The 19,786-nt window shown below is 32.7% G+C and overlaps 2 protein-coding genes across 2 annotated transcripts; both read left to right on the forward strand.

The window, feature by feature from the left end:
* Positions 1-7,580: 7,580 nt before the first annotated feature.
* On the forward strand, positions 7,581-12,023 carry LOC130943573 (plant intracellular Ras-group-related LRR protein 7). The gene is made up of 9 exons (XM_057871500.1): positions 7,581-7,861; positions 8,622-8,691; positions 8,819-8,865; positions 9,558-9,666; positions 9,802-9,887; positions 10,400-10,490; positions 10,888-10,973; positions 11,301-11,387; positions 11,504-12,023. Exons 1-9 carry the CDS (start codon positions 7,763-7,765, stop codon positions 11,612-11,614), a joined length of 786 nt encoding a protein of 261 aa, XP_057727483.1. The 5' UTR covers positions 7,581-7,762; the 3' UTR covers positions 11,615-12,023.
* A 1,794-nt stretch (positions 12,024-13,817) lies between these two features.
* Positions 13,818-17,953, forward strand: LOC130944197 (uncharacterized). The gene is made up of 3 exons (XM_057872392.1): positions 13,818-14,579; positions 15,538-15,694; positions 16,088-17,953. The coding sequence occupies exons 2-3, from the start codon at positions 15,544-15,546 to the stop codon at positions 17,548-17,550; spliced, it is 1,614 nt and encodes a 537-aa protein (XP_057728375.1). The 5' UTR covers positions 13,818-14,579; positions 15,538-15,543; the 3' UTR covers positions 17,551-17,953.
* The last annotated feature ends 1,833 nt before the right edge of the window (positions 17,954-19,786 follow it).

Below are 19,786 nucleotides of genomic sequence, written 5' to 3' on the forward strand. Positions count from 1 at the left end.
TGGTTTGTAAGATTTAATAAATTATGTTAATAATAGTAGTTTTGTTTGCTATTTGTGCTTCGAATGTTATTATTTCCTTTTTTTGTTTCAATTTTCTTTTTCTTTCTTCCTTTTGTAATCCTGCTTTCAGTGGACGATCAAATAAATAATTGATTGGAAATTAAGATACTTAAATAGGCTAACATAAGTGGTAGTTATTTGACTTGTTTAAAGATAATGTCCTAAGTTTGATCTTCAAGAACTAAATGTATGGTGTATGCAATGTTTTGTGTGGCTAATTTCTTATTTACCGAAAGATAAATTGAGAGATGTTAGGCAAGTGAAACTGAGAGTTGTATATTGTGTACATTTCTATCTCATATTATATAATAATATGTACACAATGTATGATACAAGAAGAAGAGTAAAATCACAATTAGATACTTAAAGATTTTAACTTTGAAATGTTAATGATGACATATATGTCTTTTTGTTAATAGATAATGTAAAACGAAATGAAGTTGTCTATATATTTCGTTATTTATAATAATATGTATTTCATTACTGCCACATAAATATAAAAATAATGTAGTTTTAAATAGTAAAATATTTATTATCTTTTAAATTTTTATATAATATTTATTAATTATTCTCTATTTACCATAGTTGTCAGAACCGGACCGGACCGGTCGGTTCGACCGGAAAACCGGTAAACCGGACCATATACCGGTCCGGTCCGATATTTAGACCGTATAAAGTTGAGAACCGGTATGGACCGATCAAACCCGGTGTGAACCGGTGAAAACCGGATCGGTTCGAGTCACTTGGTCAACGTTGAAGGTGAATCTACAATGGACTAGCGATATGCAACTCCACGATGCTCTACACCCTCCAGCGCTGCCAAGTGTCGCTTGTGATGATTTTTGGAAAATTTTCCAAAATGTTTCCAATGGGACTCGAACCCATTCCTCCAGCATAAAGCCAACAAGCTTCTTCCACCAAGCTAGAGTGATTCTCATTAATTAATAGACAAATTATAATACATATAGCATTCTTTCTTTTTTACTTCTATTCAATTTATTTTAATTTCAAAGTCATTCATTTTTAAATCAATTACATTTTATTTAACTATAAATTTTATTAAATATATACAAATTAAAAATATAAACAAAAAATTTAATTAACCACAATTTATTTTTTTAATATATTATTTTATTTTTTATCTTCATGAGGTTGATAGTTGAAAATCGCTAGATGATATTTAGTTAAACTAGTCAAATCATCTAACGGTTCTTAAATATCAACTTCACAAAAAAATAATTGTATGTGACTTTTCACCAATAATAATATAACAATAAAATAAATATAAACTAATTAATAAAGTATTAAAATTTAAAAATGATAATTATTTTTATAAAGAAAAAATAAAAATACTAATAATAAAAAAATAATTAAATTTTATATAATTATTTAATTATACCGAGTTAACCGGTTCAACCAGTGACCCAACGGTTGAACCAGTGACCCAGTAACCCAATAACTTCACCGGTTCGATCACCGGTTCGGTTCTGACAACTATGCTATTTACCATATAAAAAACAATATAATATGTTTGAAAGAAGCAATTTAAGAGTCAATTATTTAAACTTAATAACTTGTTGTGTTTGTTTCTAACTTTTTATTGAGATTAATTAAGTTCTTAATGTAATAAATTCGATTTGTACGCTTAATTCATAGCAATAGAAACTGAATTGAGTTTGTTTCTAGTGCCGTTTAACAGAGCATAGTTATTACTTATCAATCTTTTCATTGAGTAAAGATTGTTGAATATTTAATTTTTTTTTATTTTTATATATTTCAGTTAAAAATAATTTTTAACAAAAAAAATCAATACAAAGGGTTTCATTTTTTCATTTTTAACATTTGAATAAACATCTTAAAGATTTAGCTTAAAAACCCATAAATTCGAAGAATGAAATTTTCATGCACTTTTAGTTTAAAGAAATTTACTCATAAATTTAATTTCGTATTATTATCATTAATAAAAATTACTATTTTTTAAATTTATTATTTAATAAATAATAACATATTGTAGAATTTGGACATCAATTCCACTCAATTCATTTGTCAAAAATTTTAGGTGTATTATTTTATATAATTATATTATATATGCATAAAAAATTATCTATGAATTAGTTATCTTATGACTTATATCAAAATACGTATTTGGTATTTTAATTTTTTTATTATATTATTATAAATAAGTTTGATTATACTGTTACAAGTTTAATTATTTTGATAATTAATTATTAAATTAAAAAAAATCAAAATGTATAAATGTATATATTTTTTGTATACATATAATATTTTTATACTTTATATAAGTAACTTGTTTAGTGTGTGTTTGGACTGTGGTTGGTTAAACTGTAGTTTGAATAAAAGTGATTTTATAAAATTGATTTTGGGTAGAAGTAAGTTTGTGTCAACATAATTTATATTTGGCAACTCTATACTAAAATTAATTTTGATAAAATAAATATTGTTTGGATAATATTAGTTAAAATCACTTTTAGATAGATAATTACTAAAAATGACATGGCATTAAATTATAATGTTATTTTTATATATATATTTAATTTTTTTATATTTTTTTCTTATATTTTTTGGTGACTAAACAAAAAGAAACAAAGAAAAAAAAGAGATTATCCTAAATCAACAAGCATAAGATGCTGAAGCTCATCACAAGGTTCCGACCAAATAACATGAGTTGGATTGGTCTTGACCGCATATCTCGCCAGTCAATCTGCCACAGCGTTAGCATCACGGGTAATCCATTCAAAATCCACAACCCAAGGTCTTGATAGAAGCTCCTGTATATTCTGAAGAATATCAACTACATCACAATATAGCCCATTTGCCGGATTTTTTAAAATGTGCAAAATGTCAAGAGAATCTGTTTCGCACACAATATCTCTCAAGCCATAATCCCAAGCTAAAATCAAACCCCTCCAAACAGCAAAAAGCTCACATCTGATGATAGGCCCTAGAGGATAACTACTAGAACAACCCGAAATTCAACGCCCATTAGAATCTCTAATAACACAACCAATTCCTGCTAAGTTCCAATCAGAAAACAGACTCGCATCATAATTAACTTTAAAAGTGTCACCTGTTGGAGGTTTCCACCTCCTTCGATCCTTGAAAGTTATACACTTGGTACTGGCAGACTTTCTTAAATCATTAGCAGTAATCCGAGCTTAGCAACAACCTTATAGTTTGACCACTGATCTTCATTATTGAAAATATCATTGCAACGATGCCTCCACACCCACCAAAGACCCGCCCCTACAATTGCCTCATTGCCCGGCATGACCTTCCGAATCCAAAATTCCAAGGGAGTACCTTCAAATGAATCAATAAGCAAAGGATCCAACATTTGACAAATGCATCTTGATTTCTCACAATCCCTAAGACAATGCTCCATTGTTTCCAGATCTGCATTGCATCTCGAACATCTGTCCGAATTAGTTAAATGACGCTTGAAACGGAAGGCATTTGTCGGAAGCGCATTTTGTAGACCCAACCACATCATCATCTTTATCTTCTTTGGCAAATTAAGGCGCCAAATCCACCCACAGTTGCTATTTTCGATCGAATTCACTTTCTTTGTCAGGAGCCAACGACAACCTTCTCGAGGGCTATAGGCTTTTAGTGATGCGGGCCACCAAATCCATTCGGGCTCCGATTCTGACATTAAAGGAAGCCCAAGACTGTGAAGAAACTGTTTGACCTCATGAGAAATTGGCGTTACAAGCTTATCCCCCTCCCAAGTACCATTGCTCCACAAATCAGCAAGAGAAAAATTTGTTTCAGATATGTGAACATAAGACGTAATCTCACAAAGTTTGCCAAGAGGACTCCACTCATCATACCAAATCGATTGTTGCATATTTTCCACGTTCCATCGAAATCCTTCTTTTAAGATATCATAAGCCTTTAGAATATTCCTCCAAGTAGTTGAGGCATTGTGAAAATGACTGCTGCCAAAGTCCTTGGAGTTCTGGAGGTATTTGTGAGTTAGAACCTGCACCCACAACTTGTTCTTATTATTTAGACAATCCCAAACCAACTTGCCAAGTAGAGCCATATTCGCACAGATAGTATCTCTAACACCCAAGCCACCTGCCTTCTTAGAAGTTATAGCAATGTCCCACTTGACCAACGGCAACCCTCTCCCATTTGCTTGACCTCTCCATAAGAACTGACGCATCAAAGAATCAATCTTGTCGCACGCATACTTCGGAAGAAGGAAAACTTGCATATTGTAAACCAGAATAGAAGCCATCACCGCATTCACAAGACAAAGTCTGCCTGCCTTGTTAAGCAAGCACCCTTTCCAACTAGCAAGTTTTCTCTGTATCTTGTCAATGACCTCCTGCGCCATCTTCCTAGAAGCCCTATCATGACCAATATTAACTCCCAAATATTTTCTCAGATCTTGACAAAACCGGATACTGGAGATCCCTGAAAGCACCTTTTTTCTTCTCGCTGAAACATTCTTGGAACATTGAGCCTTAGATTTATGGATATTCACCTTCAGTCCCAACGCTTGAGTAAACATATCCAGTGTCTTCATAACCTCTGTCACCTGAGTTTTTGTTGCTTTACAGAATAGTAAGATATCATCAGCAAACATCAAGTGAGAGATATTTGGGCCATGTCTAGAAACAGATACAGGGATCCAGGATCCTTGAGAGACTTTATGCGATATAAGACAAGAAAGATTCTCCATACAGAGCACAAAAAGGTAAGGGGACATGGGATCCTCCTGTCTCAGCCCCCTCATGGGTTTAAAGCTTTGAAGCCTATTACCATTCCACAGAATAGACAAAGAGGACGAAGTCACACAAGCCATGATAAGATTAATAGTAGCCACAGGAAAACCAAATTTGATCAAGGAAGTTTCAAGGAATCTCCAGTCTACTCTGTCATAGGCTTTTTCAAGATCAATCTTAAATGCCATAGAACCCTTCTTCGACTTGGTTTTCCTCATGAAATGCATTATTTCTTGCACAATTATTATATTCTTCGTTGTTCCTCTCCTTGAAATAAAACCACCCTGAAGCGGTCCAATGATCTCAGAAAGGAAAGGACGAAACCTATTAACAAGGACTTTTGTAATAATTTTGTAAATCACATTACATAAACTAATAGGACGAAAATCTTTCAAGTAAGATGGAGCTTCAACTTTGGGGATCAGAACAATGAATGTGTCAAACACAGCCGCACTAATGTTCTCACCTGCAAAGGCTTTCTTCACTAAGCCCCACACATCACTGCTAAGAGATTCCCAAAATTCTTTATAAAAGAGAGCTTGAAATCCATCTGGACCCGGAGCCTTGAAAGAATTCATGCCGAACACAGCTCTTTTCACCTCTTCGAGAGCTACTGGTTCAACAAGCTTTTGGCAGGCCTCTCTACTAAGAGAAGGACAAGGGAATTCTCCCATGGCATCCAAATTAACTGCCTCCCTTGTAGAGAAAAGTTTTTGAAAGAAAGAGTTTGTTTCCGATTCCAAAACCATCACCTCAGAAGACCAAGTGCCATCTTCAAGAAACAATCCATGAATCTTGTTCCTTTTTCGCCTGATTATCGTTTGAAGATGAAAAAATTTAGTATTTCGGTCTCCACATCTAATCCACTTTTCTCTAGATTTTTGGTACCACATTAGCTCTTCTTGGAGGAGGATAGAGTTCAGCTCCTCATGCAAACCTTGCTCTTTAATCCGCTGCTCCGGGTCTTCCCATCTTTCCAGAGACACTTGAATATCATTTAATTGTCTTTCAAGCTCCCTCTTTTTAACAAACACATTTCCAAAAATCTCGTTATTGAAATTAAGCGCATCCTTTTGGACTTCAAGCAAACTCTTAATAACATCTGGGACTTCTTTACTCCAAGCTGTATAAACAACATCCCGAAAGAGGGGGTGGGTTAACCAAGCAGCCTATAATCGAAAAGGACGGTTACCTTTCTTAGCAGTCCCCTCCTTCTTGCATCTAATGAGCAAGGGGCAATGATCAGAATGAAGACGCGCTAACACCTCATTATATGCCTCCGGGAATAAAAGGCGCCACTCTTGATTGATCACCGCTCTATCCAATTTTTTTGCTACGTGCAGCCCACCTTTCACCTTTCGAAACCAAGTAAAATTTCTCCCAATAGCCCCCATATCAAATAAATTACATTCAGCCAAGATTTCAGCAAACTTCTCCGATCTTGCATTATAAAAGGAACCTCCTCTCACCTCGTTCTGCATCAGAATATCATTAAAATCACCTAGCACAATCCAAGGGTCTTGAATCATATAAGAGACCCTGATCAAATCATTCCACAACCTCATACGCCGATGAACATGAGGATTAGCATACACAACACTACAAAAACTAGAAAAAGTACCCATCTGAATCTCAAGGCTAATACACTGATCAACTGCATCTAAAACTCTCACTGATATTGAATGATTAGAACATAAAATCCAAATTCCTCCACTATGACCACTTGCCTCTACAACACCAACATCCCGATAACCAAGCTTGCTCCAGAAATATTTCAAACGCTCAAAGGGTACATGAGTTTCCAGAATAATAAAAAAAGTTGGATGATATTTGCTAACTAACTCTTTGCAGTGAACTCGGGCCAATTTGTTAGAAGCCCCTCTAATATTCCAGGAAAGAAAATTGATATCTATATTATCCATAAAACTTAATTATCAAAAAAGGCACCAACCTCAGGCAAGGACCTTTATGAAGAAGTAGACGGGCCGCCAGAATTTTTTTTCTTATATGTTTTTATATAATATATTTTTAATATTTTTAGTACTCTTTTTTAGTAAGCTATAATTTTTTACTATTAGTATTATTTATGGTTAATTTTTTTGTTTAATTTATTTTACCTAATTGGATCAATAAATTATATTATAAAAAGATAATAATAAATATAATGCACAAAAATTATTATTTATAAAAATATATAATATCAAATAAAAAATTAGTAAAAATATAAATAATAAATAATAGAAAAAAAGAGCTTAGTAAAGAGAAATGATAAGAATTCTATAAATAATACAATAACATGTATAGAGAATAAAGTTGACAAAAAAAATAAGGCTAAAAGTCAGTTAGTGCAACGCAGAAGTTATAAATTCTTACTTTTTGTAAACGTGGTTTTGTGATCAGAATCACTTGTGCATTTATAGATAGAAAAATTAGCCAAACCAAAAATGAAAGCGTTCAAGAAGCTGTAACGTACTTTTCTTCTTTTAACGTGGTTGCCAAACACACCCTTAGTAATTAATTTTTTTGTGTACACTTATTTTATTTCATACTATGTAATAATTGTTTTGTAGAAGTGGCAGTTCCCATTTACGAAAGTGCCCCTCTGTCAACAGCTAACACAACTGTAATAACCAACCAAACCAAACCACAACAACTATACAATACAACGTGCTAAATTGTTATTATCAGAAAATTAGTTAATTAATTAAATTAAATAAAAAAGGCGATAATAAAAAAGAAAACGCGCTTTTTGGTTCCGACTATTGAATCTCTTTTCTTCTTCTTCTTCTTCTTCTTCTTCTTATTACTCTGTCTTATTTGTCAAATCAATTTCTGAGACTCACTTGATTTCTATTTGAATTTGTGTCGTAAATAACCTAACCGTTTCACTTCGCACCTCCAAAACCCAGCACAACAAAAAAAAGAGATTTTTTATTGGGAATTGTGGAATGGGGTGTTTACAGAGCAAAAATGCTGACACCAAAGCCACCAGAGCTGCGCGGTGGCGATCCACCGGCATTGTTGCTCTCCGCGACTCCAAATTGAAGGTAACTTTTTTTTTCTTTTTAACTCTTCGATTTTGATTTCACTGAAATCTTAAATTGGTGCTTTGTTGAGTTAATTTAGAGGATTTAAAAAAAAAAGTGCGAGGTTGCTGACTGTAATTTGTTGTATTGATCCCTAAGTTAAGTACTGATATGATTATGAGGAATATGTTTTGTAAACTCTGAATAGGGGTCAATTCAGTGGTTGGCATTGAATTTGTGATCAATTAAAGGGTTTAGTCTTTTTTTTTTTTCTTTTGTATAATTATTTCTTTGTTGTGTTACACAACTTGAATTCAAAATTTATTAACTGAGAAATGGTTTCTGTACTCACTTTGTTTTGGATACTGAACTGACTCGCTTCCCTCCAACATCGGATGAAATGCACAGGAGACTGACTTTTATGTGGTTTCTGATGATTAGTGAGTACAAATAACAAGAATTATAGATTTATAGCTGTTGCATACAATGAACAGTTCTACATTGAGGTGATTGATGCATGGGATAGGATATTTCTTGTTCACTGAATTGTGGGTCAAAACATAAAGGTGTATTGTTCTAGAGCAAAAGGGAAAAAAATATGATATTGTCCTCTAGTGTTAATTGATATGTTGTCAAGTTTAGTGGCCCCTTCTGATGTTCCTAACTGAGATGTATTTTGAGAGGGAAGACGACCAAACAAAAATGATTCTCTTAACATATATAACTGTTTGCTTTTATGATACGTACTTACCTTGGACCTTTTGGCGATCGTGGTAAACAGACATTTCCTGACGAAATCCTTGATCTAGACAGAAGTGTGCGCACACTTGACTTAACACATAATCGAATAGGTGTGTGCTCTTTCTTCCGATTTTCTTTCTCATCACATTTTGATTAAGAAGCGCTTGATCTAAAATATACTTTATCTTTTTGACTTTGCTGAAAATTTTCTTCCACTATTATTTTCCTTCATTGCAGTTGACATTCCCATGGAAATAAGCAAATTAATTAATATGCAGCGCCTGGTAAGAAACAAGAATTTCACTCTATGCCTGAAGCTTTGAAACTTATCATGAACAATCTTTTTCAACTGGGAAATGTGATTATGGATTATATATTTGTGTTGAAATATGAAAGAGCAGTAGAGCTGTAAATTAAATAGGATGCAATAGATTTGGATGTTGATACTAAGTAACCACCTTTTGTGAATATTAGTATTCCAGCCAGTTGTCATTGACTTGAGTTCAGTTGTTTACTTGTTTCTTGAAGTTGCATAGCTTGAAAAAACGATAATTCTCTCTCTCAAAAAGGTGAGGCTAGTGAGTTAGGAAGACAAATAATTTCTCAATGTGCATTCAAATCCTCCTTGTTTACATTGACATTGGTCTTTTCATCGTTCAATAGAACGGATGAACAAGAAGTTCTAAATCCTGTAAAAAATTTCAAGGAGTCACTCGATTGAGGTTTGGCAGGCTTCCTTGCTGCTGCAAACTCTATCACATTTTTGTTGTTCGGTTGTTCCTTTAGAAGTTTGTCTACTTATTGATTAGGATAGAATTTGTCAGTTTTGAGTTTGTTTAAACTCTTCTGTTTTCTTTTCTTCCGTGTTGGTGTTTTAACAGTGGTTGTTTTAAATTTTTCAACAAACCTAGCCGTATGGTATTATTAAAGATTGATTGCAAAAGCTGCTATATAATCAAGTTGGCTAACATCACAGATATTGGCGGAGAATGTAATTGAGAGACTGCCAGTGAATTTGGGGAAACTCCAATCTCTAAAACTCATGAACCTTGATGGAAATCAAATTTCTTCCTTGCCTGATGAATGTAATTCTCTTTTTTAATTCAATAAGATAACTTTCTTAAAGAAATGATTTTGCCTTATTTTCTTCCATGACATGTATTTCAAGGAACATTTTCTTTGAGATTTTATTTATAGCTGACAGTGTATTCTTTTTCCAGTGGGCCAGTTGGTAAGGCTTGAACGCTTATCCATCTCTGGAAATTTGTTAACATCCTTGCCAGCAACTATTGGCAGTTTAAGAAATGTAAGTGATCATACCTAATGGAACCTAAATATCATCTCACTGTTCTATTCCTTCTCAGATTTGGAGTTTCCATTCATGATGCATCTTTATGTGGATATGCTTGTTACCACTGCATAATCAAGGGATGTTGAATGGTTTGGGATTACCCTATTATTAATAGACATTTTGAATTGGTAACTGTTCTCCATGTCATGGACACATTAGCTATGATGCAAAGTTAGTTACACTGTAAGACATTTTAGATTGTGTTGTGTCATTCTTATAGCTTTTTTCCATCTAACTGTACATGATTCTCTGGATATAGAATTAATTTCTGTTTAATATTTGCTATTTTGTTACCTTCGATATTATATTATGCTGTAAACGCCATGGCACTTGGATCATAAGGATGTATTCATAATAAATTAGCTGAAATTGCTGTTATTGTGTTTTCTTTGACAGTTTAGGATATTTTGATATAAAATGTGTACCATTTTTTAACTTTAGAGTTTCATGCATGTTTGATAATGCAGCTGTTGATTTTAAATGTGTCAAATAACAAGTTACAGTCTCTACCAGAATCCGTTGGTAGTTGCTACTCTTTGGAAGAAATACAAGCTAATGGTTTGTATCTACTTGACTTGACTTCTTTGTGTATGCATCGGATGAGGATGATAATGCATGATTTTGCATGTATTTCCCATCGCATCCATTTTTTCCTTGCCAGTCATGCAAAGAGATCAAAGAGTTATTTTATCAATGTGTTAGTCTTATTTAACTGGGTTTGGAAGATTGTTGACCTTACTAAATTGAGTTTAGTTGATTGTTATATTTATAATCTTAAAGATAGTGTCAAAATTTCAGATGAAGAATGACTGTGATATATATACTGTAAGACTTCTCTAGGGATGGACAATTTCTATGATAATTTAATCTGGATCTTTGGCACAGTTAACATCATCAGCTTTTTTTGTTAAATGGCTTCATATTGTAATGACTTGGCTAATTTTGAACATTTCAGATAATCAAATTGAAGAGCTTCCTGCTTCAGTATGCAATCTCTCTCACTTGAAGTCACTTTCCCTAGATAACAATAATGTGAACCAGGTATTATTTTGTGATGTGAAGAAAAAGAATTTTACTGATGCAATGCTGAACTTGATTGAATGATATCATATTCTCTCTGGGTTATTTATTTAGTGTGTATGGGCACCAAATTTCAATTATTAATCTATGATAAACTTCTGATTGTAATGTAAAACCATAGATTAGCTGCATACTCTAATCAAAATACGAAGCTTTGGTCTGCTTATACGTTCTTTACTTGCATTATATGTTTCTGTTCAACACTCACATATCGAATGTTCAAGGTCAACACTGATTTCCTGTGATTGCAAAGGTTTTGATGATTTTCTTTGCTTTACTTCTAAACAGATACCGCCGAATTTATTGAAAGACTGTAAAGCTCTTCAGAACTTATCACTGCATGGCAATCCAATATCAATGGATCAATTTCAGCAGGTACGTTTTCTTTTGCTTCTTGTTTTACCTTCTGCTTTCCCATCTGTATTTCATCTATTAAGTCAATATAAATGTTCAATTTAAATGTAAATTTGAACCATTGATGAATATTCTAGATGGATGGATTCCAAGAATTCGAAGCCAGAAGGAGAAAGAAGTTTGACAAACAAATTGATGCAAACGTGATGATTAGTTCCAAAGGTCTTGATGAGGGTGTTGATCATTAAAATCATCCTATGCTAGATAATGACACCACTTGCAATGGAACTATACATAGACGTACATTTTGGATGAAACTTTTTATGTAGCATGGAAGAAAGGGTATCTTATCCCTCTGTTACATTGTATATGATCCCTATTTTTGTTTCTCCTTACCCAAATTTTCATGCAAATATGCATTGCTGGCTTGTAAATGGGCCATTATCCAGCACTCATCTATAGATTTTCATATATGGGATTATTTGAAACCATTTTGTTGATGATGAAAAGGGATTATATATGTATCTTGGCAGATGTAAATTAACATTGCTTTGGATGTGTAATATTTAAGGGCTGCAATGGCATTCTTTGCCCCTTAATATTATTTCAGGTGATAAAGAATGAAAAAATCTTATGCAGTGCTTTGTTTCATTCTAAGCTTAGATGGAAGCTAATGTTTATATGAATGAACATTTGTACAAGTTAGACGGTTGTTTTCCTGAAAGATGAGATTTTTATCATCACAAAATTATCTTACTGCCAAGAATGAATAATTTTCAAGGCTTTTTTTTTTTTTGGGGTCCCTTTTTAACATGGTACCTCTCACAATCTAATTAAGGAGGAAGTCTATATAGACAACCCAAAACAAAAACCAGGTGGACCATGTGAAAAGACTGAATGGTACAAACTAGGTTTTATTGATAGTGACCAACCTAAGTCCAAAGGTTCAGTTTATATCAGCAAAAGTGGAACTATCATTTTGTTTGAAGAAATTTGAAGCAAAATTTTAATTGATTTACCACAAATTCAAAAGTGACTACGATTAAATTAATTTAATATACAAAGTAAATAAATTGAATCAATTTAATTTCATTCATTTTAAAATTTAGTTTGCATACACAACTAAATGCTAAAATAAAAGGAAACAAAAAAGAAAAGATATATTTATATTTTTCTTTTGTGATGGAGGGAATTTAAAAATTTCACCTAAAAGAGATTTTGAAAATGATTTCTATAAATATCTAAACAAATTATTTTAACAAAAAGAATTTTAATCATCTTACAAAATCACATTCCCTTCTATAATTCCTTCATCCAAGACACTCTAAATTTGTTTTTAGTTCACCACATGACATAACAATGTTGTATTCAAAGCTATAACAAAGTTATATTCAATATCAATATTGCAAAAATTTATCATAACTTCATTTAGTACACATGATTTCATCAATTATAAATATGAAGAACTAAGATATTAAATCTATCAAATTCTAATAAACCAAAAAAATATTATGTAATTGTTGAAGCGTTAAGCTCAAAAGGAAAATTGTGATACTAATAAAACTTTAAGAGTTTTATTTTGGTACAATAATAGTGTAAATTCATTCGGTCTTCAGTTACGTTCATTCTTTTATATAATCATTCATGCTATCAATATAAATAATAATTATTTTTGTTGATATGTTATTACGTAATTGAATGTACGTATAAAATTATTTTATATTGAGAGTTACTCAAAATTAAATCAAAACCTTAAATATGCTTAAGAGTATTTTTGAGGAAAAAATCCTAACATGATATAAAAAAAGAGATTAATTTTAAAGCACTGATAGTATATTTTATACAATCATTCATTTACATTTATTCATTTAGATAAATATATTTACGCAATCAATGTAAAAGATAGTTACTTTATTGATGTAATATTACGTATTTAAATGTATGTATAAAATTATTTTACAATATCAATATAAAAAATTAAATTTATAGTATTGCAAAATGTAAACATTTTTTTCTGTCACCAAAAGTGTATTAATATTTTTTGAACAAAACAAGAACAATCACAAACGAAACCCTCCACTAATAAGTTGATTATGTAAATAATAATTAAGAAAATGAATATAATTAGACAATTATATGATTAATCAAAACTAAACTCAAAATAAAAAGGCTAAATAAAAGAAGAAAGACATTTATTATTGGTTATTAATTTATTATTATCCCCAGATTCTCACACCAAACAAATAAAAATCACGTTGGCCCAAAAAGGTTAGAAGTCAAAAACAGAAGGCAAGAAAAACCACCCACTTGTACGAAGCCACGTGGCAGAACTACCTTCGGCAATTACAATTTACAATTATGACTCAGAATCTTGCCTCAACCTCGTTCCTACACTGTCCCATATATACCGCACTCTCTCGTCCTCGCACTCTCACACATTCAGGGGCATTCCCCGTAATTACACACATAAATCTTCAATACGGTGCCGTTTTCTTCTATCCTTTATTCCTTTCTCGCACGTTCATCTCACACCCAAAAAAAAAAAAAAAAAAAAGAAAAGAAAAATACAGCCAACCCTAGCTTTCGCCCCTTTTTCGTTTTAGCCGCGTTTTCCAATCTCGATCCCCTTTTCCTCCCTCTCTCGATTCGGCCTTCACTTTTTCTGGAATCGTCGAATCGTCGCTGCCTTCTTCTAGATCTCGTTCTTCTGCATCGATCGATCCCAATTTTGGCCTTATCGGTGTTCGTTGTCTGATTTTAGGGTTTCCGTCGCCCAATATTCTTGATCTATTTTTCCCAATTCGGGATCTGAAAAAATTATCGATTCTTTTGTTTGTTAGGTTCCTGGCCTTGTTCTCCTCGTTTTGTTTTCTCCGATTTTGTAAATTATTTTTGGTCAACGTGTATTTGATTTTTGTTCGTTCCTTCAATTACCTTGTTTGCGTTGTTAGATCTCGTGTCGCGTGACCTGATTCGACCCGAATCGTAATAATTGTCCGTCGATTATACGTTTTCCTTTCGTTCTGGTTGGAAATTGAATTATCTAGGGTTAGGGTTTCCAAAATTTGGGGCTTTTCTTGTTTCCTTGAAATTCTTGGTGGGAAGGATCAATTCCTTTGATCAATTAAGGTTTCCCTGTTTGATTACTCCCAATTAGAGCTATTATTGCCTGATTCAGCAGTCTGCCATATATTTGTACGACAGTGTTTTAAGGTATAATAACTATTATATTACTATTATTTACAAAATGACAATTATATTGCATTTTTCTTTTGCTATATTTTATCGTCTTTTTTTTTTCTTTTTTAGTTTATTTATTCCCAATGAAAATTTCTCTGGGCTCTGTTTATTCATTGAAGGGTGCATGAGTGATTGGGCCCACTAGCTTTTTATGATGATATTAATGTTAGGGAATGTTGATATTAAATACTGTATGAGTAAAAGTGGTCTGAAGTTCCTTTTGGTTTGTTCTCCATTTGAATTGAAGACAGTCTACTTGAGTCTATATGAGTCAACATTTGTCATCTACTTGACTGCTTAGTCTTCTTCACCATAATTAGCCTATCTAAACACATTTAGTGGATATTATGCACATTTAGTTAAGCCTAATGTGTATAGTAATCATATGCAAGTGAGATTGTTTTAGTAGTGACTTTTATTAGTCAAAGGTGCTTGCTCTCTTTATTGTTCTCAGTAACTTTTAGCAGTTGATTGAGTTGAAATGTCTGCCTATTGGATAATTGGCAGGTGCTGGATGATTTGCACTTATTATTCAAACATGCTTGCTCTTTTCGATGAATAGTGAATGATTTTTCTTGGTTTGAGTAACGGTTGATAAAGTTGAAGTGTCCATCTATTGCATAATTTCTAGGAGCAAAATGTGAAAATGATTCGTACATTAACCATATGTATGTAGAATTTGAAATGTGGAGTCAGTTAACTTGTATTAATGAGAGACTAGTAGTATTTATTGTTGCATTGAATACTTAGCTGAGTTTTTTTTTTCATATGAAAGCACTTTTATATGGACATGGTGACATGTGCTGTCTATCATATCAAAATATTCAAGTGCTTTGAGCAAATGTTGTTTGGATGACAATTAATAGTTTCAAATAGTTTTATTGTGAAACAATTCTGTTGCCCTTACTTTTCATTTGTTCCTCTTCTTCAGGTAATCATGGTGCAGAAGCGTCCATTTGATGCTGAGGAGATGCTCGAGGTTTCCTTCAAACACCAGAAACATGCAGAACCCAGTGATCAGCTTGTTTCATTTTCTGAATCTGTTTTTCCTGATGATGATTGCCACACCCATATGCCTCAAACTTCAGGTGGGATTTAGTCTCAACCCCAGACAAAAAGTTCAGAAACAAACTGTAAATTGACATAATAAACAATGCTTTTTCAAACAGTTTCAAGTTTCTGATCAATTGAACTTCTAATTCTAGTGGTTTCTGCACTAGTACTCAACCACTTACCTATGAGGCATCATATTAATTGGATATGACCTATTTTATTACTGAGGAGTAGGCTGTTTGCTTAAGTTAGTATTTTTGTATTTGATTGTGGGGTCAACCTTAATGTTACAATGTTGGAGATATTCCTTTGTTACTTTTATGAAGGGAATTGGACTGCCACAGTTCTGACATCATCTTGTACTGTTGTCTGAGATTTTCCTTGTTCCATAAAATATATCTTAATCTTGTCTACCTCATCATTTGTAGAGGGCGGATATGGGCAAGGTAGTAATGAAGGTATTGAGAAGCTTGCTGGTGAAAGTATCGGTAAAGGCCCTAGAGGGGCTGAGGATTCTGAAGCTAGTTTTCCTGTAGCTTGGGCTACCAGTAGCACTACTGAACAAGTTGTCAAGTCAGAGTCACCTGTTCATCTTGCTCTTTTTCCTGAGTATTTCCATTCAGAACCATCTGTACATGTTGCTCTTTTCCCTGAGTATTTCAGTCCAGAGAAACCATTTAGGACATTGGCTCGCTATGAGGACATCTATTCCATACTCATTGAAAATCCTCCTCGCAAACTTGTATCTATGGGAGCTAACCATCAGGCTGATATTCCAGTTTGGGATTCTTCGGTTGCTATTGACAGACCAAATGCCTCTGAAGATGTCTCCAATCTAGGCTTCCCCATTGGAGATGATGAGAAAAGACTGGTGGGGACATGTATAATCCCAATGCCTCAGATGGAGTTGTCTTCTGACAATGATGATGTTGGAAAGGGCAGAACCAATTGTTGGTGTGAAGATAGAGGATCCATCAGATGTGTTAGACAGCATATAGCAGAAGAAAGAGAAAGACTTTTGAAAGAGTTTGGGCATGAGAAGTTTGATGAATTGGGGTTCAATGACATGGGAGAACGTGTGGCAGAAAAATGGAGTGCAGAAGAAGAACGCCTATTTCATGAAGTTGTCTTCAATAATCCAGTTTCCCTTGGCAAGAATTTCTGGCACTATCTCTCCATTGCTCTCCCTTCACGAAGCAAAAAAGAAATAGTTAGTTACTACTTTAACGTCTTCATGCTTCGAAAGCGGGCAGAGCAGAACAGAAACGATGCCTTGAGCATTGACAGTGATAATGATGAATGGCAAGGTAGTGATGGCATTGACATTGCAACTCGAGAGGAAGATGAGGATGACTCTGTTGTAGATTCTCCAGTCGATCAGAATGATATTGGTTTTACCAGCTGCCATGAAAATGATCAACTTGATTATGATGATGAGTTTGCTGCAGATGAAATTTGTGCTGTTAATGGAACTGTAGATTTGACCAAAAGGAACATTGATGATGAGGATGATTCTAAATATGATGCTGTGTCTGTGGTGAGAAGCACTGTCCCAAACCGATTTTGTCCTCCAATACAACCTCATGATCAGACTATTCACAAGGATGATGAAAATGTTAAAGATGAAACATGCACTTTTTCTGACGCCATAGTGTCCTCACAGGAGACCAGAGCGAAGTGCAGTGCTGAAGGTGATCAATGGTGTGGTAACTATAATGAGGTGGCAAGTAATGCCTATAGCAATGGCCATGTGTTGGAGCCTTGCGATGCAAAAGTGTGGGATCCTGCATTTTTGTCTTGCTCTAAAAGTAAGATTGACTTCTTGCCCACTTGCAACATGATAGAAGAAATCTTTGGAGATGGAAGAAGGCAAGACATGAGAAAAGGTTGAATTGATCCTAGGCTTTTGTTTGAAGTAAATCTCAGCTTAGCAATTTTTGCTGGGTAATGAGACTTCAAATTTTTCCTTTGTATATGTGACATAAGAATGAAAATATAACCTTCTTTGTAAAATTGATTTGGAAGGTTATTTGGTTTTTCCAGTTATGTCCCATTTATTCTTTCTTTTTTTTCTTTTTCTTTTTCTTTTCCCTCTTAAGTCCTTAAGGAACTGTAAACTTCATATTCCTTAATTTAATTATAGTTTCCTCGTTAGGGTGGAATATTTTCAAGGGGGATAATAGTTAGCTGAGAAAAAAGAACTATCTCGGTTCTAACTTCCAAGAGTTATCTTATCTCATGATGTAATTTTCTCTTACCACAATCTTTAATGAAAATTCCAGCTGTTACATCTCCATGTGTTCTTTCTACTTAATTGGTTTTCTTTCTTTGGGGTAAAAAAGAGTGAAGGATACTAATGATTTTCACTAATTTAGCTTGTGTAAAATTTGGCCAATTATGATTATAACTTAGATATTTAGCTTAGATCAAGAGTTGTGGTTATGTGATTTACTCACATATATCTTTTCCAATTTTTGGTCTGTTTTAACTAAGCATTCAGTTGCTTCTGAATTAATTTTACGAATAAAATACATGGTGAATAAAACTATGACAACTATATACTTGGTTAAGGTCATATTTAAAAGTGTTTTTATGATCAAAGCTTACTTGATTTAAAGTGTTAGAAATTTTTTTTGTTAACAAAAAATTAGGTTCCAGTCTAATAACTGTAATCCAATAAATTACAGAATACAGATATTAGTAGCTGGAAAAAAATGGGCAACATATATAAGTCTAAAATTATTATTGTTACTATCATAATTAATTATTCTTTTCATTTTATCCCCCTTCCCCTCTCTCTCTCTTCCTTTTTCTTTCTTTGTTGAGTCTTTTATTCCCTTTGAGATGTTTTGCTTTCGACTTAAGGAAGTCACATCCACTAATTAACCATTTAGCCGCAAAGTTATTCTTATTGGCCAATTTTGTCTCTTGTGTTCACATGGTTCAACCATAGGCACTATTAGCATATTAATAACATTTTTTACTTCATTTAACACTTGGTAGAAAATGCAATAATGGCAGCTCTTAGCATATTAAGTGACAGGTGCATATGAACTCCCCCACATGTTAATATTACTCCTTTCTTAAATTAATTCTCTCTTTTTAATTGTGTACACTTTTAATTATAATATATTTTTTTTCTAATTGCAATTCATACTAATATTCTTTTTTTTTATGAATATTTGAAGCATATAATAACCATGAACTAATTAATGAGTTATTAAAATTAAAAAATAATAGTTAAATTGATACAAATAAAAAAAAGAGATATTTATTATATGAGATGAAGAAAGTAACAAATAATATCTCTATTTTTATTTCACAAACAAAATTTTCCCTTTTTGCCCTTAAATAACTGAATGAATATTTAATTATTCTCCTTGAGTATCTTCAAAGCATTTCTGGTGAGAACTTTGCTCCCTAACATATGTACCATTATTACTGGTATCAGGTATGAAGCAATAACACATGCACCTTTTACCTACATATATTTTATAATTTAACATGCATATAAAAAAAAGAAACAACATAGAAGGCTTCTGATTCATGAGTACTTGATTAAAATACTAAAAAAAATGAAAAATTTGTTTTGTTGACAAAAGAATTGTTATAATTTTTTATATTTGTGTAATATACTTGAAATGATATTCCTGTCTCTTTAATTAATTATCTGTTAATTTTTACTAAATTATTTATATTATCAAAAAATGAAAAAAAAATAGAATTTGATTTATTAAATAGACTTGTAAAATAAAACTAACTTTTTTTGTATATTAGATAAATATTTAATTTTTTATAAATTATTTTCTTAATTAAATATTTTTGTAAAAATGATTTTTTAAGTTAGCTACTCATTTGATTTTTTATTTTTTTTTTCTAGAAAAGAGGTTGAGCTATAAGGCTCCAACTGCCAGCAGAACCACTATTTATGAGTTGATTAAAGGCTATAGCTTATAAGCTTATGGAACATTAAATTAATTAGTATATATACTATGATCTAATCACCCACCAAAGAAAAAGAAAGTGCTACACTTTCTAATCATTTAAGAATATATTTTCATAATCACTGATATGTCACTCCTCATCTAAACTGGTGTAATCAGAAATTGAAACCTTAGCAAAGTGGC

The sequence above is a fragment of the Arachis stenosperma genome, chromosome 8 (genome assembly GCF_014773155.1).
Source record: "Arachis stenosperma cultivar V10309 chromosome 8, arast.V10309.gnm1.PFL2, whole genome shotgun sequence".
Taxonomy (NCBI): domain Eukaryota; kingdom Viridiplantae; phylum Streptophyta; class Magnoliopsida; order Fabales; family Fabaceae; genus Arachis; species Arachis stenosperma.

Excerpts from the sequence above, each read along its gene's own strand:
- LOC130943573 (XM_057871500.1), top strand. The coding sequence starts at position 7,763 with ATGGGGTGTTTACAGAGCAAAAATGCTGACACCAAAGCCACCAGAGCT. Across the intron at positions 9,667-9,801 it reads TTCTTCCTTGCCTGATGAAT|TGGGCCAGTTGGTAAGGCTT; the intron begins GTAATTCTCTTT and ends TTCTTTTTCCAG. Across the intron at positions 10,974-11,300 it reads ATAACAATAATGTGAACCAG|ATACCGCCGAATTTATTGAA; the intron begins GTATTATTTTGT and ends ACTTCTAAACAG.
- LOC130944197 (XM_057872392.1), top strand. The coding sequence starts at position 15,544 with ATGGTGCAGAAGCGTCCATTTGATGCTGAGGAGATGCTCGAGGTTTCC. Across the intron at positions 15,695-16,087 it reads CCATATGCCTCAAACTTCAG|AGGGCGGATATGGGCAAGGT; the intron begins GTGGGATTTAGT and ends CATCATTTGTAG.